General features: G+C 32.5%; 1 protein-coding gene across 2 annotated transcripts in view; it reads left to right on the forward strand.

Annotated features, from left to right (window-relative positions):
* The first annotated feature begins 146 nt into the window (after positions 1-146).
* LOC148612491 (speckle-type POZ protein-like) overlaps positions 147-18,832 on the forward strand; it is a 74,780-nt gene continuing 56,094 nt past the window's right edge. Inside the window, exon 1 of one of the 2 annotated variants that reach the window (XM_088593986.1) lies at positions 147-308. Coding sequence is in view for 1 of the 2 variants with exons in the window: in XM_088593984.1 (XP_088450110.1) it covers positions 17,652-17,716 (65 nt within the window). In the remaining variant the exon portion in view is untranslated. Of the gene's footprint in view, positions 309-16,040; positions 17,717-18,832 lie in introns of those variants that run through there. The other variant, XM_088593984.1, reaches the window with a different exon arrangement.

Raw genomic sequence — 18,832 nt, forward strand, 5'->3', positions numbered from 1 at the left:
GAAAGTATATATTTACCAAACATAAACCGCTTCAAAAGACATTCAATTATTTCTCTTAAAACAAACTATTTTCAAATCTATGATTATTTAGCAGCGAAAGGAAAAAGACAATTTCATGAGTGACCTAATTTGTGACCTGATTTCAGAAACGAGCCTTGTGCGCACGTTCAGACTTATATTTGGGACAGTGACCAGAACAGACTCATAGTGCGTGTATATTCCCATAAAATACATAAAATTTTAAACAAATACAGTAAAGAAAAGACAATGTATGGATAAAAGAGATACTTGAGATGTCATGATTTGAGGTGAGTAGGTTTCCTATGTTCTTAAGTATGATTATTTCGAACTAATATCAGCTGTTTTTGTGTCCCAGCAGGGCCCAAGAACCCTACAGGCTGTGCCTAAAACACGATTTTACAGTAAGTTTGGGGTATTTCATGCAGATTTTATCAAAACTGATAGATGATAAGGTGTTGTGTTGCACATTGACAGTCGAATGATAGCCAAAATTGTCGAAAAACACGGGCTTTTTGCTTAAAACGGAAGCATTGACCTGAACTTCCGGTTTGTAATATCCTTAAAAATAGAGCAGACGAATTTTTAGAAAAAAAAGTGTACCAAGATTCCAAATTCCTACAACCTATACCTTCTTCAATTTCGTTTGAAGTTTCGTTGTTTATACTTATTATATTAAAAATATGAGAAATGATTAGAATAACACTGTCATTAAAAAACTGTTCTTATTATTCACTTACTGATATCCATCTAATCATGCCATGTGTATTGGATCGTTAATGCTTAAAAAAAAAAAAAGCTCTTTAATTTGAAAAGAAAGAGTTTCTACATTACTGATTGATCTTATTATAAGTTGATCAGAGCCACAGAGCTGGAGCTACAGTATGACAAATGTCATACTTATTGTTATTGCACACATGTACGAGAGCATTGTTAATATTCACACCCCTTTTCATTTTGCTCCAAAAGACTCCAGATTTATCTCTGAATCAGAGAAACAGTGTACTTTTACTCTGTGATGTCAGTAATGTTTCAGTTGCAGGTGAGTTCAATATAATAAAAAAAAGGAAATACACATGAATATTATTTTCATTGTGAGTATGTCTATTACATTCTAGAGCATGATGCACTTGACAAAGTTCACAACATTACATGAACCAGCTAGGAATCCAATCCTGGTACCTTGGCACTCTAAACCTGTTTGTTGATACTCTACTTATTACTGTAGCTAATAGACTACAGTATTTGAATCTTCTACATGTACCTGTACCAGTGAAAGGAAGCCGCTGCTACATGTACACTAAGTCAATATACCATATTGACAATTTCCTACATAAACTTGTTATTCTTTATTACATATCCATGGTTTTTTCACATGGTGCAAAATCCAGTGTTCTAGGATTTTGGGAAATTTTACGTTTCCTCAGGAAAATCCAAATAAGGATTTACTTTCCCAAAGTCTGCTTCCCAAACTTAACTAATATCTTTTTCTTCAAAATTTAAAGTTTCTTCCTGCCAAAGGGAAAGCAGAACATATTATGTAACTTTTCAACACCAAAATTGCACTTGCACCTTTGATGGGAAATTTTAATTCTGGAAAAATGAAATGTTACAGTATACCATGTAATGTTCAGTTCTTCTACCTGTGAGAATAGCTGCCTCCACACTTGTTTGATGTCTGCTGTTGATTTTAGGTTTCATTCCTGTCATGAGCTTTTCCTCCACATTGTATCATTAACAAGTCAGAAAATTCCTGTTGCTGCAAAGAACAAGCAGGATAACCAGTTTTGGTGTTTTTCATTTGATCTTTGTTGGACCTCTCAGCTGTAAAGTTTACAATGACTAATGTCCTGCAGTACAAACATTTAAAAAAATACTTAGAAAATCAATTAAATGACTGAAACAGACTGCTTGTTCAGTCCTATCCTTCAAAATTCTCATTGATTAGCCCGAATAATAGAGGACTATATAAAATTCAACTAGTACGAAACAAGAAATGTACAGATCATTTCACTAGCCCGAGTCAATTTTTACTAGCCCTGGGCTTCGGCTAGTGGATAAAGGCGAGCACTCCTCATTTGGATTGAGTTACAATGTATTTGGTATTGCTACCTTTTAGTGTCCATTACAAATAATGTCAAAATCAAAAGAATCTGCCCCAACTGTTGTATACAACAGTATATAGTATTAAATAATGAATAAGAGTTATCTCCCTTTAACCACAAAATATTCACATTTGGTTGTGTCTGCCCCAAAAGCTAGAAACTCTCTTTTCACCCTACATGTATCATACTATAAATTCTATAACATTTTATAAGCCACTAAGAAGACTTTTATATATGACTATATTGAAGGTTAGTCTTCTTGTTTCCATTATATTTTGTATTATCCCCAGGCTGGGTATTAATACTGAAATTTGATTGGTTAGCTACATGTCGCTCAAAATCCCATATCCCGGGGGGTTGCTAGGCATTTCCTTGTCACTCGCACTGCTGACAGCGTCCAAGATGGCTAAGCAATTTGCTTCACACACAGCGAGTGAAGAGCATTGCACCCAGCACCGGAAAGGCAAACAAAAGAGCAGCCAACTTGCTACGACAATATCTAGTAAAAAAAAATGAAGATTCATGGTTTGAACACTTTAGCCCCGAAATATTAAATGAGTTTCTCAACCACTTCTATTTCAATGCTCGTAAATCTGACAGTGAAATGTACAAAGTTAACTCATTAGAATCGTTCCTATACTCTATTAACAGATATCTGAAAGCCCCGCCTTTCTTGAAGACTTTTGATATTCTGAAAAATTCAGCTTTTGATGAATCAAATGAAACTTTCAAGACAGCTCTCATTGAACTAAAAGCCAAAGGAAAGGGGGCCACACAGCACTATCCAGTTACAACGGAAAATGACAGAAAGAAACAGATGATTGACGCGGCGATGACTGGCAGAGAAGTAAAAAATATCAGCTTACCTCCACCATCACCTTTAAACACACTGCCTGCTCCGAATCTAACCTGTGCATTGCCTTCAACAATGCAACCGTTGGCACTTCCAGCTCCTCCAAGATCAGTATTTCCGTCCTCAATGAACACACAAATGACTGAATTGAGAAGTCAACTGTCCGGAGTTAACTTTAATGACTTGCTCAGCAACTTTGATTCTGTTCCGCAAATGCCGGTATTTCATGGATGTTACATTGGATCTATCAACATCAACATTTGAACATGAACCCTGATTTTAGCGCAAAAATTTCAGGGATTGAATTATAAAGTTTTTTGTAGAATTACTTGAAATTCCTCAATGAATGATGAATTCCGTACACTCCGTATATCCCGAGTAATTAAAGGTCGTACCTTTTAAACGAATTAATTCTTTGGTGACATTAATTTATCCTATGTTTCAGATTTTTTATGCACATAACTTTGCTTCATCGTCATCATTGTCAATGGAATTCCTGACCTAGTTTAGTTTTGACGTCACATCTCTGAACTATGAACTTTTGACGTCTGTGTCGTAGCGCTCGAGACGTTGACCAGCAAAAACAACATTGTCGATTTCCATTGTTATTTCAATAAAAACACTTTATATTTGGGCACATGTAGGGGTCTACCAAAGGTAGTCCCCTATATCTGATAAAAAACACTCAAAATTTGCATATTTCACTATATTTTTCAAAAATACTTGCAAAAACATCACATTTGTATTACATGTGTTAAAGAATCCTTGAATAACGCCACATTTAGCTTGAAACCGGGGATAAAATTGTCATCTACATTTGTATCTGTATATATGGAGATTTTAAACCCTTAGTACTAAAATCTAGCCACTGTGTGGATTTGAGAACTATGGTACATCATTTGCATAGTATAAGGGCACAACCTGAGTTAAAAGCCAAAAACTGCTTTTAAAGGAGAAGACTATGTTATTGTGCAAGTCATTAATATTGAAAATAATCTGTTAAATGTTCCTGAAAATTAAATTGAAACAAAAGCATTTCCTTTTATTTAATAATTAATCACGATTTATAATTAGGGAATTTGAATTTCCCCCCCCCCCCCATGGGTGCCACCATGATCTGTTGAGCTGTGACGTCAAGAAGTTGGTTTGTATAGTGAAAATAAATAGGTGATTGATTACAATGAACAAAGGAAGTGCATATTTGGAATTTTTCCCCTATAATTTCAATCCAAAATTTACAGAAGAAGAGATTGAGGCACAACCACAATGTGTAAGCAAATATCAAATATATGTTTACATATTATATGCACTGTTGTCCTACTGTGTAGTACTTGTAGCAGTACCAAACCGACTTAGTGACATCACAAGCTAATCGGAAGCTAATGGTAAAAATCAGTTAAGTCTGCTTATGATCTTCCTTCAGATAGAAGAGTTCTGCAAGATGGCTCTCCACATATATTTCAAAGATTTCCAATTTTGCATTGACTTGTTCATTTTACAAAAGCAAGTTTGGCATTAAAGATTATTTATTTTTGTTAACATGGGTATGATTTTTCATAAGAACCTACTTTAATGCAAAGGTGGTCTTTTCCTTTAAATATGATGTTAGTTTCTATGGAAAGACCTTATAAGCAAATCAAATGTTTATCCCAAATACATGTACATATTCTGCCACTTACCTTTGATTTACTTGTACATTTTTACTGTGAAAGTATTATTGTTCATAGGGTACCAGTTTCATGGTCTTCATGTGTAGGTCAAACCATGAAATTTGGTTCTGAACAAAAAGGAGATTCTCATTGATATGTATACTGAAAATCTCAAAACAACAAATTCAAGAATCCATGAATTTGTGTTCCTTCCCTAATCCAGAAAAATTAGTATCCGAGAATTAAAGCACTTTCACAGTTTGTAGTATCAAACAAAACAGAAAAGATGAAATTTGTTGTAATTTACCATAGTAACACTTTTTTTCTATTGTAATATCATGTTTTTTTACACTTCACAGTCAAATGCCTACCTCCCCCTCCAACACCCCCTATCCCCCTTATGTTGCACTTAAAGTCTAAAACACATTGAATTTATTTAATCTGTGTGTAGGTTGATCAAAAGAGGTCAAAATGAAGCTGAGTATGTGTACTTTTAAGTTACATCATTTACATCTGAGAGTAAAATGCTTCCATGCTGTCATTCCACAGAAAAGGTAAAATGTGGATTTTCTGTATTACTTATGATCATTGTACCATTGAGTATAAGGCTACATGTACCTGTACAAGCTACAGACCAAGCTTACTGCTGATTGTTGATGGATGTACTTCACTTACAGGCTTTCCAGATGTACATTAAGATTGTTGCAGATACACTACTTAAGATCAGTTATTAAGGAAGTTGGTGCTTTGTTCAAACCTAGTTTTGATCATGATGATGAGCTTACTTCCCTTTGCATTGAAAAAAAATACCATAGTACTTTTACAGCTTTTTTTTTGACAGGGCATGGGTTTTTTATTATGAAAATTAATACAAAAGACATTAAATAAACAACATTCAGCTTCACCTGGAATGGTAAGTCTGTGTCACTTCATTGTCATCCTTTACTTTGGATACAAATGAGAGCTGTACATTAACTAAGATGACAATGAGAAAGAATAGACAAGTGATGTGGTTCACTGAACAATTCAAGTTCAAATTTGTGTTTTCTGTTTTACTGCTGCCCCTATTTTGTTTTCCATCTGAAGGACTTTTGGGGACATCCGAGAGGGGACCATCTTCTAATCCACAACTTCTCTGAAATGGCCAAATAGACTTTGATGAAACTTTCACAGATTCTTTATTACATGATGTTATTGTTCCATCTGAATGACTTCTAGTGTTTCCTGATGCAAACCATGGACTGTCATTGGTGGTTGCTGTGGGTGTTAGTTAACTTTAGTTTATTTACAATAACTTGGGTAAAACTTATCTGATCTTTTTGAAATTTCAACACATTGTTTCTAGGGAATGTTGGGGGGGCCTTACAGTTTTTAGAGGTTTTTGCCTCATCCCTTTTGGAAAAAATGGGTTAAAAGGGGGAAAATGGGTGTTATCATTACTATTAGAATTTAGTAGCAAAGTTTGTTGTTGATCCTTCTTTTTTTTTATTCAGATATCAGTCTGAGTAGGGTGACATGCTAACCTGGGAGTTGTTACATGTATTTCTGTGAGCTAGCACAATAAAAATGGAGAACTGCTAATCGAACTTTCTGTTGGATTGGTGTATTGTTCTTGTCAATGACTTGCTGAAGTGCATGAAATATCTGTGGAATGATGTTAAAATGATCAATCAATCAAACATTGACCTTTTTTTTGAGTTTTCATACTTTAAGAACTTGTTGACATAAGTGCAGTTGTTTAAATTGTTCTCCACCTTAGAATCATGCAAATTATGATCAAAATCATTTTGAAATAAGTCACATTTGTTGACTTAAGTTTTACTTTGATGGGTTGATAACGGTTTTTACATGGAACATTCTAAGAAAGTTATATGAGATGAAAGTTTATTATTACGGAGTGTGTTGGAAAAGCAAGAGTTATTAAAAGAAAATTTTATTGCATTGATTTCTTTCTGCCAATTAAAGAAAGATAAGAATGTATCTGAAGCATTTTTTACATATATATGTAATATATAAAATAAAACTGTTTGATCTATTAGCCCATTTATCATGTTCTGTTTGATTCTTGGTGGACAAATACTAAACCTATGTTACTGTATTACTATGTAAGTACATAATATACATTAAAATCAGTAATTGCAGAAAGGTGACATTTTGTTTTGATTAGTTTTCTTGGTGGTCAAAAATAATTTGCCTTGAAAGTCAGAAAATGTTGTGCATCATTTTTTGCAATTCTTGTTCTGCATATGGTTTTGAGAAAATCCTGCATAATTCCATAATGCAAGATTTTAAGTCAGTCACATTTTTCCAAAATACCAGTTGTATTACTATAAATCTGAAATTACACTATTTTGCTTAAGTTCTCAGTCTTTTTTAATTTTCCCAAACACTTCTGTTGTGAAATGCATATCTTTTGGATTTTTAAAAAAAATGTAAAAATTGATTCAATAAACTTGCAATTTTTTCCACCAAAAAAGATGTGAGGGAGGGGGTGTCCACGAAAATCGAGATCTACGTTTTCACTTAGAGGAACACTTTTATGTTTTAATGATAAATTTACTTAACAATAAGTTTGTCATGCCATAGTGTGATGTTTGCTCTATTTCATTAGTCATAGTTCATATTTTTTATACCACTGCTCCAAAGGAGAGGAGTTATACTGTTTAACCCTTGATCCTGTTTCCATCCATAACATTTTTTCAGTCACATTTTTCTCAGCAACTTTTCGTCACAAAAACTTAAAATTTTAACACATCCTTCCTTTGGGTATGCCATATGGTGGGATCTATTTTTGGAAAAAAATTGAGGACTTTGTTTCTTGTCTTTATATCATGATTGAAAGTGTGGATATCACTACTGAGCCACCACTCACAGATTTTTTGTCTGACAAACCATTAGTTTATAAAAAAGATGAAAGAAAAACAAATTCAAAATTTTAATACACTCCATGTTTTGATGTACACCGGCTCAGGGATATGAAATGGAACACTGATACCTTAAGTAAAATGGAAGTACAAAAAATATCGAGAAAGAGTTGTCTCTCTTTGCTTGTTGGAGTGAGATTCTGGATAACTGGACACAATTTGGATAGTTTTAAGATGCCACATGACTTTTTGCATTGTTTATAAATTGTACAAAGGTTCTGTTAGACTGTTTTAAGTAGAGTGTTTTGAGTAAATCTCATTTATTTTCAGGAAAAAATTGTACTCTGTTGATTTCAAAATTATTATGATTTGGGTATTTTGTTCACCAGAAAATATTTTTCATATGTCTGACGTCCACAAACATGTCACCTTCTTATAGATCAATGAATTAAGGAACTGTAGATTTTGATTGTTGGGATTGTAACCCTGATACCTTAAGCAGTTATTGCAATAATGAAAGCATTACAATAATTTATGAAGTTTTTCATAATCAGAATGTTAAATTTGTTTTGTTACTGAACATTTTGTCAGTTTTGTCTTTGATTGCCTCAGGGTGTTGACTTTATTAAATCATATTTTATTCAGTTTGACTCAGAGAATATGTTATTCACTTGTGATTTTTTTAGTCTATCTTGTATGACTGATTTCAATTTTGTTCACTGAGTACAAGTCAGACAAAATATATACATGTACATTATACCTACACATTGAATAAAGTTTCATAGTTAAGAAGCCTGATATATATTTGCACATGGAAAGAACACAATTTAACCAGGTTAACAATTTGTGTTTTGCACAAGATACTCAGCAGTTTCAACATCTTAAATGTATTTGATTTCGTGGAATTCTATCCTGTTAACAGAATTAAGGTAAATTATGCGACCTCACATTTGAAAAATTGCTAGTGGGCTCCTATAAATGATCATTATTTTTAATTGAAATACAGTGCCAAGGGACAACTGACAAATTGAATAGAAAAAGATATTTTTCATATAAATTTTGATGAAAGTTTTTTTTTCAAGACAGGCAGAATCATCGATAAACTTGATTAAAGCCTGTTTTTCTAAGGATTTTCTTTGTAAAATTCAATGACATGCTAGGTTTTATATTTTAGTTAGGACCTAATGATTGAGACAGGTTAGAAAACTGTTATAGAAATCATGTTCTGACTTGTAGGAAAGAGTAAAAAATTAGGTCACCTGTGCCCAACAAATTTTAGTATTAACAATATTAGAACATGTACTACAGATATTGTTGTACTCAATGTTCATCAAAACTGATTTGTTAAGTCTGTGAAAAATCTCTGTTGAATCATTTATATGTTGAATATCTTCATTATAAGGTTTGTTACATACCATATATGTTTCGGACATACAAATGTACATGTTTCTGAGTAGGGAATATTTTTGACCTTGTTTACCACATTGGGCCTCAAACAGTTGCCATGGCAAGAAGGAATTGCTTCATGAACCTAGCTACTATAGGTCCCTTAATACCTTGATGATTGGCTGGGCTTGAATCCTCAGTAATTTCAGACCTCGTGATTTTAAGTCCAGTGATGACATTTCACATGTATGAAATTGGTACACAAACACATGATCAAATTTTTTTCATGATATATGTTATATCAATATATGGTTCTGATACAAATATACAGTGTTGACATATTTTCTTGTTCTTATTTATCCAACACATTTTGTTTCTGTTTTAAAAAGTATTGACCATAATAGTTTGACTGGAAAAAATCGCAATCTTAACTGAAGATAAACCGTGAAAAAAATTTAAAGTAGGGAAACAGATGTTTAGTTTTCAGTACAGCGCTCTAATGTTGTCATCCTCTTTTTATTACCAGGCCCCAAGATTATGATGGGTTGTGCCAGTTTATTTAAAGTACTTAAGCACAATTTTGATGTGTACAAAAGCTTTAATACCCTGTAATGCCCTACATACAGTGACATTACCTTGACCTGACATTGACTTTCATTTTGTACTATGCTAATGAACAACATGTACTATCTTGTACTGGTATAAATTATTATTCAACATCTAGTTCTGCTGTGCACTGGCAACCATGAATTGTAATGTACCACATACTCAAAGTTTGATTCTCCTTAGCACACCTTCGGTTATGTACTGTTTTCTAGTTCAGATCTAACACAATTGAAATACACCAATTAATTATCTACCACATATGATTAGGAGTTAGAAGTTAGACTTTAGCTTGCAATATAAGGCAATTTTCAGTCTCAGATGCTTTTTACTTTTTACTAGCAATGCCATTCTTACACTTTTTCCAGGTATCAGTTAGAACTTAGTGTTAGTCTTAATCTACTTATTTTGTCTGACTCTGGTTAAACATTGAGTTTGATCTCTCTGCACAGCTTCAGCGTTGTCATAGTATCTTTGCTTTCTGTCTGGCCTTTCCACTATTGATAAATACAGTTTATCCCCTCAAATAATATTGTAGTCTTTTATTTTAGTTTATTTATTTTTCTCTGGCCTGCAGTTGACACATTTCAGAAGGATATCATCTATTTTGAATTGTAATGGTTCTACTGTAACAAGTATCTGGCTCAAATGAAAAGTCAGAATTACAATAAGCCATTTTCCATGGTTCATGTGACTTTGGATCTCTGTATGATTTTTGCAGAGTGATAAACTATGCATGAATTTTATGTGAAATTTGTATTGGTTTCTTATAAAGCTTGAATACACAAAATTTATGCCTGAGTACTCCTGTCCTTTAAATCTACTATTAAAAACAATCAAGATGAGATACTGCTAAATCACAGAGCCTGAGTATAAAGTACTTGTACATGTACTTGTAGAAATAACAACTTTAATTAATTGGGACAACAATGAATTATATGTAAGAGCACTTTATTCCTGCTTTGAATCTGTAGTATATAGATTTTCTGCTTGGAGATGCCTTGCCTTATTAGGAATGTACTTTCCCTTTGTTATGTAAAAGGTTACAGCTGTGAAGGATGTCTGGTTCAGGACATTGAAAGTACCATGCATAGTTTTTCTGGTGCAATTTTTGTTCTTAGGAACATGTACAGACACTTCCTGCATAGAAAGCATTTTGTAATATGTTATTGTTGTTAAATATAAGACAGTATATTTATGCATGTACATGAATCCAATTTGTAGACATATTTGGGAACTTGAGCTTAATGAAACATGAAAGAAACTTTGCTGTTCTATATGATCTATACATGTCATTCACACATCATTGTTCAATCATGCAAAGTACCACTCCCTAAATATTGGTCTGGTAGTAGGTTTAGATTTGAAAATCATAAAATTTCAAGGAGTTCAAATTCAGTGTTTGACAGGAACTAAGCCCACTGAAGTTTGTTTTACGTCTTAAAATTATTTTTAAACAATTTTATGCCTAAGTACTTAAAGTATGTCCATATTTATTCGTTTTTTTTTTGTTTTTTGTTTTCATTTTTCTCTTTTTTCTATAGTATCCTAGTTTCATACAGGCTAGAAACCACTAATTCCACTTCCCATAGGTTTCTATGCTAATTTCACAATATTCAATGGCTTCTCTGGACTTTACCTTAACTTTAACCTGTAGAGGACTATATATCAGCATGATTCTACATATGTCAGCTCACAATCCTCAGAATGGCATGTGGGGTTAGCAGACTTGCAGTGCAGTACTGGTCACTGGAAGTGAAGGGTCTATAAATAGCATGGGAAATCCCAGTGTTTTCACAAGATAGGAGTATATTTAGAAATCATTATGGAGATTAGACTTCACATCACAAGAAGCAAAATGCACCTATAAAATGTACAGAATTTTTTTCCTTTCAAAAACTGTTTCAATTTTTAAAATAAAATGAGAACTTTTTTCACAGCACTATGAGGAAGAGGGGGTAATTTCTGTGTATGACTATTTTTGCGTACGTTCCAAATGCTCATTGGTTGCATTGGTGATCTGTAACCTACAACAATACAGAACTTTCTGTCACATCATTTCATGGTGTCATTCTTAGAAAATTCAAGTACTAACAGCTGAATCTGTTAATTGTAATGAATGAACTTTTAAATATAGAGGCTGTTTAGGTTCCCAGAGTAATTAAGTGAAAAAGTGTGTGTACTTGTATGTGGATAAATACTTATCATTACCTATTACTTATGGTATATATATTTATCATTACTTATATACTTATCATTTGTAGTTCATTTAGAAAAACCTGCATAGAGATGTTGTGTTGTAGGATAACCATAAAAATGTCAATTCATAGAAGACTACCATATATTAACAAATCTGCACCAGTTGTACTATCATATTGACTTGAAAGTTAAAATTGAAAAAAGTGAATTAAACCATAAATATTAGGCTTCTAAATAGAGTAAAATATTCATGACTTTCACCTCACTTCATGATTGCTTTCCGAACAATGAGAACATTGTAATAAGAAAATTAGCATAATCACACCTGTATGAATGGGATATTTACCTGAAACCCACCTATGTAGGATACAAATACATCATCGTTTGCATAAGAACATGGAGTGTTTACATTGCTAATCGCAATAATCAATCAAAGAATTGATTCATCAAATCATGTAGGAATGAACTCAATTTCACCCTTAAATGGTTCAGGCAGTTTATTTCATTCATTATGCATGTGTCATCATTTAAAGCACATTTTATACTTCTAAAAGTTTATTGATAACAATTTCAGCTCCCTGCATAGTTCATTGACAGCTAACCAATTGCTTCATTCCTTATTTTGTAATTAAATATTGATTATTGGGTAAAAAACCTACTATCCACTTTTCTCAAACTGCTTTTTTAGTAATTTCTTTGTGTGTTTTTTCTAAAACTTAGTTAAGAAAATCAGATTTAATTTTTAAAATGGATATACAATTACATTAAAAATTGATGAAAGAGAGAACAAAGATGATTGTGGAGAAAACATTCACAAGACAACGACCCCCACAGCAAAGTTCAGTTAAAAGTACACTCTTACCATTTAACATGGATTTAGCCCTACACATAGTGGAAGCTCTTTTTTCACAAAATCATCTATCTTTGGACAGATGCCATTTACAAGAGAAACGTAAAACACACTTGTACAAAAAAAGGGGGATGACAACAATCAAACAACTTCAAATTAAATATTACCTGACTTGGGAAAGGTTTGTAAAAGTAATAATGTTTTGTTGTATGTTACTTTAAAATACCTTAAGGCTAGAGAAAATACTATGTCTGTTTAAGGTTACCCTTTCTGCCTACCCTTGCACATTTTATTGGTATTTTTATGAAATGCTGCTAATTTGTCAATTTTTTGTTGATCAATATTAAAATTAAGAAATCCTCCTATAAGTGTCTATATATAATGATTTTACCTACATACTCTATTTTGTCTTCCAGTTTAACCTTAAACAGACATATTTTTTTTTGGTCTAAACTAATCTTGTTAATTTAATTTCTTTTCCTTCATTATTAAACTGGACTGAATATTTATCTTTCATTTAGAAATTTCAGTTCATTACTTTTTTGGTCCATGCATAGGGCTTATATCAGAAATATTTTAGAACAAGAGATCTCCAAGGTCAGAATTGTATTTTGCTCTGAACTAGTACCTGGATACTGAAATCAGTCGAAGGGCTTTGTACTTAAGTTCATGTGCTCAATTTTTAAAACAAACATTGGGGACCATAAACTTATCAAACAGAGGCCTCCATTGAACTAAGCCATTTTATTGAACTAGGTTGCTGGGTATTTTTGCCATAGGTAGGACCACCCCAATGTCCTAATAATTATGGAGAATTACTGAGGCAGAAATAAGCTTACTGTTAATGCCAGGTGTTCTGTGAATTTTGGAAATTAACTTGCAGTAAAAATTAAAGTTTATTATCCAATGTTTGAAAGTTTGTATGATGTTTATCATGAATGGAATTGATTTACTGAAAGGGAATTTACCAGTCAATTTCAGATTTTAATTTTGATTTATTTGGTAAAATTAGGTTTTTTTCTTTTCAGGCATTCCTTGGATGTGGGGTACAAAATAATTGCTTTTACTGTATTGATTACATGTAAGCATGTGCAGTGATTTGCATCAGTGCACATCTGCTGCTAATGTAGTTTATGGATGTGCACCATCGATCCCTCCCCTGTTATTTGTTCTGTCATATTAAATGTTCATAAGTTCATCAAGGGTCAAACCAGTACTTAAGTGGACCACAACTTTGCTTGTTGCACCTAATGGTCTACAGAGATATTAAAATTATATCCAACTTGTATATCATTTCAGTGCTTGGTTTCAATTTGTATACTCTAAAGTCATAATATATTCTTTAATCATTAAGTTTGTTGTTGAAACTCCCAAACTCCATTGTACTATCTAGTTAAGTTAATGAGATGTGTTTTTAATCATATTGCAGGTATTTTTGTTCTACAACTCTCAGCACCAGTGTTATTATTTCACCAGTTCAGTATGGGTCAAGTCAGTACTGGTTGACCACAAGTTCTGTTATTTGTTCTTTACCAAAATCATTTTTCATTTCTTAAAAAAAAATATCTTGTACTTCTGTTCATCAAGCTCATGTCATTTTTTTTTGTTCTCAGATACGTACATTTTCCTTTTCATTCTGACCACAAGTCTGGAATTAACTATTATAGGAGACACCAAACCACAAGTTTTCCAAACAGCAGGTGGGATCAGACTTTATTATAATCTTTCACATTTGTGGTTTTGGTCTTGTCTTATGTATTTCATATTTTGGTTTTATGCACTTAGTCATTTGGGGTGTTAATAATCTTGTCCTAAAGTGCTTCAAGTCAAAGATTAGTAGATTGCACTTGATGTTTTTGAAGAAGAGATGCTATTTTCACCACCAATAAAAGTTCAAAGACTTGCTGAGATGTAATGATATAATTCAATTGACATTATTACTCCTACTGATTTTAAATTTTTATGTAAGTCTGGAAAAACCCTGATTAGAGCAGTTATAACAAGGAATTTATAATCCATAAGAAGTTTCTTGGTTAGAGAATATTATCTTCAGTCATATTGTATAATCATCACAATTATAATAGGCAGATTAGGGGAGGAGGTAGGTCCCCCTTATGATTTGAAAGATTTGTTGCTTGTATAGAAAAAAATAGGACTTTCTGGATTTGCAGTAATAACATATTTTAATTTTTATATGAAACTATATTCCCTTTGATATAAGGAAAAAGTTACTTAAGGCTATTGGGTATGTGCTAACTTTTAGCTCCTCTTGTTTAACTAGAAAGGTCTGATGGTCATATCAAATAACTTGTTTTTATAGAGTTTGGTTAAATTTAATTTTTTCTCTAATTTTGGCCCAGTCATTATACAATTACTGATTCATAAGTACATTTGATGAAAGTTTTTTTTTTCAATTAAGTATATAGTGAATGGGTGTGGTGTATATGTCAAAGAAACAACAACCCCCACCCCATCCAAAAATATTCTGTCATATGCAAATGGGAAAGAGGAAAGTGGAGTAATCTGTAGGAAAAGATGTCAAAATTAAAGTACTGTATCCTACCAATATTTAGGTATTCGTTTTTGTAAAGTACCTCTGGTTCTCTATCTCTACATAATGGTAGATTAATTGAACTACAAACCCTTATTATTTTATCCATACTTGCAAGTAGGGGATGCATGTATATAGTGTGATGGGGTGTCTTTACTTCCTTCCTACTGTTGTTCAGAGAAGTACCCATCTCTTTTCCATTACTCCTCCTACACCACTGAATGGAATGTAATTAAATTTTCATGGAATGTTTATTACATGTTCCCATTGTGCACCTCCTAATTTAGATTTTGATCCAAATCAATTTGTGAGGTTTCACATGGTATTTTCGTCAAATTGGAGAGTAGGGATATCCTGTCAGTGAGCAGTGCTCAGTTTTTCTAGTTTTGATTGAAATATCAACTTACTTTAAAAAAAATAATAAAATCCATGAACCCATTTCTACAATCCCTGAAAGTTAGTACTTACACAAAATACTAACAATAGTATGTACTCCATAAATATACTAGTACATGAGAACTGTCTTTTCCTTGTGCTGAATTGTTTAGACTTAAAGATTACATGTTTACTTATAGGAGTGAATTTGTTCCAAAGTGTCTCATTGTATCCTTTGGTCATTGATATTTCATGTAACTGCATAACACTTTTATTTTGATGTTGGAAGAAAATATGACATTTGCCTAGGCCATTTGTTCCATTCTGACTTCTTTGAGGGAAGATTTTACCCTGTAGTTGCACCTAATTGAACACAGTATGACTTGATAGATTTTACTTTTCTTTTTATTTCCTGTATTACCCCTGGCCCAACGAGTACAGATTTATGACTTGTACTGTTAGGTAAGGGATGGTTTTATAAGTGAATTCAGTAGGTGGTTCATGTAGACCAATCAGACATGATTTTCTTTTAAACATTTAGATAGAATTGTGACCTTTATGGCAATAGTAATGTAGTTAATTAAGAAGGTGGTCCACGTCTATCTCATGTGTCATTGGCCATTAACTAAGTTTATTGTCAGGATATGCAGGTATTTGTCACAGAAGGAGAATATTGACTGTTTGTTGACAAGCAGAGGTCAAGTGTGTATTTGTAATTGGAAAAAGTTGCTTCTGCATATATATGAACTCTCAGTGGAGTGGATTTAAGTCTTATATATTGAATGATTATTTCAGTCTGATTAAAAATCTCTCAAGCAAATATTCAGTGATTATAAATATTTGGAAGTATATTGTGGTTTTTTAAACCATTATTACGCAATAGACTACACTTCCTACATACTGTGTTATTTTTAACAATAGATTCATTCGGGATTTTTTGTGAAATTAGTAAGGAAGACAAATATCAACTCTAAGAAGGTAGTGACTTGTTACCTGTGAAGATTAATTTATTTGAAAAGAACCTAAGATTCCATTTTGACTAGAAAACATTCAGATTAAATCGCTATCTCTAATGAGAATTTACTTATTAAGAAACGATTGACTTCAGTGCTTCAATTGTTTAGCGATTAATCTGATGTACTAGCTTTTCTTTGCCTAGCAGATGTGGGATTATATTGACAACCTACATGAATACATTTGCACTCTGTCACTGGAAAAGGACTAGCTGAATGGTGAAATCAGTGTAATTTTTCCTAGAGCAAAAAGCATTCAATACGGTTCCACTGGATTTTAATTCTTTATCTTGTTTTTGTTCACAAATGTTAGCTTGATTGAAGTGGTATTAAAACACAAGGAGTTTCATTTCCTATATTTTTAAGTGAATCCAGCTAAAGCAGTCTGAAAACCCATTAAGTTGTATCCTTTGGGAAACAAACTTTCACGGAATTACGTTTGTCAGTATTCATGTTATTTTTTTTCCTTCTCTTCGTTGAGTGTTAATATTTCTTTGTTGTTTCCAAGTAAATTTTAAGTATCCTCATTCAGGCCTCAGGATTATCAAGTTTATATAACTTCACCCTATTGCTCCAGTGCAACAAATTTTGTAAAATTGAGTAAAAAAAATCAACTAATCATTACACTATAAAAGAAGTGTGTGTTGACAATCATCGGTAAGAACTTGGGTGATGAAGGTGTTTTGAGCAGACTCAAGCTTACTAATCTGGAAAATTTTAAATTACATTCATTCTATATTATAGATATGTACTAAATTATTTTGTAGTTCACAGAAACTTTTATTGATTTGGTCGTGGAGAAATTGAAAAACGATTGCGTTTCATGTAAATAAAACATTAATTTGGATTTTTGATGGGAGCTAAAGTGTTGGTTTGATTTATTATGTTGTAACCAGTGTCTACAACTTGCACTCATTATCCAGTCCAAAGAAGTTTGAAGACCTGGTGCAATTCATATTTATTTGTTTGACTATAACTCAGTTTAGTTGACTTGTTTATTTATGTGAAATAACACTGACCTGTAGAAAGGAAGATTCCAGTTTTGTTATTCCTACATTAGTAATTCAGGACAGAAATAAACACCTGCTTCTGTTGATTGTTAAAAAAAGGTTACTTATCCAGAAAGTGATAATAAGGACTCTACGGTAACTGTGTTTAGCTAGATGTGTGTCAAAATTCATTATTATGGAAATGGATAGAAATGGACAAGTTATAAGCAGTTCTGATATTAAAACAGCGGATACATCAAGGTAATTACAATTTTATACCATTTTTATTGTTTTGCTCTGGGGGTTGTATTTAAAATGGTGTTGTGTTGTTTTTTTTTTAAGTATACAAGAACCCTTCTTTTATTGGCATTGATCTATGTAGAAATCCCCCCAAAAAATGACAATTTCATAGGTTGGGTTGTTGTTCTTTGTGGTGGGTTCCAAAGTCTATAGACTTTACTTTAACTCTACATGTACATGTAGATGGTTTGAAAAAAATGTCCTTAAATTAAACAATATTTGTAAATTATGTATATTTCATTATTCTTTGTCTGATTTTGATAAAAAAATCTGTCCAGTAATTGAAGTATACAAGGTAAATAGCCTTCCAGATAATGACCCTGTAATCTTAAGATCAGAAACAAAAACAAAGGGTGAATTGATTTGGGTCAATAAATTTCAGTTGTTCTCTATTTACAATGACCCCTTAATAAAGGAGTGACTTAAAATTTACATTTTTTTAAATATAGAAAGTCAGCCTATATGAAAACATTGAAACCTGTTACTTTAAACCCATTTAGACTTTATAATTGGTTTGGTTTAAACAGTTATTTAGTTTACCAAGGTTAAAAATACATTTACATGTGTACATTGATATAAAGGGATTTTAAATAGTGTGTGGTTTAGACAGGGTTTCATAGGGTTCAGATTAGACAGGTTTCACTGTATAGCTCAATAATTAACGTGGTTCTGTTGAGGCCAAAAAAATAATATGTATGTTTCCTGCTACCCTACCTGTCCTTGTTTTTTTTGTGTCTACCCTAAACATTTTATTGCCATTTTGAACTACCTTAAAAAAATCAAACAAACAAAAATTCAACCATATTGTTATAGAAATAGAATCGAATGATGCATCAGGCAAGGTGTGACGGCACTTTGCCATGGTCAGTTCATGATATGAATAAAACATTGGACATTAGTCTGTAGGGTTTTTGTCAAGTTACTTCACATGAGGAAACAAAGGATTGTAAACCATACTTAAATTTGACTTGATAATTGTATTTTTTGTGCCCAAGTAAAATCAGGGTAGATTTGGAAATTTTATCTCCTTTGAACATACAAAATTCAGGAATGGTGTTATACAATAAAATCAAAATG

The sequence above is a fragment of the Perna viridis genome, chromosome 7 (assembly GCF_037379345.1).
Source record: "Perna viridis isolate PV_CMFRI_1.1 ecotype Kerala chromosome 7, ASM3737934v1, whole genome shotgun sequence".
NCBI classification, from domain to species: Eukaryota; Metazoa; Mollusca; class Bivalvia; order Mytilida; family Mytilidae; genus Perna; species Perna viridis.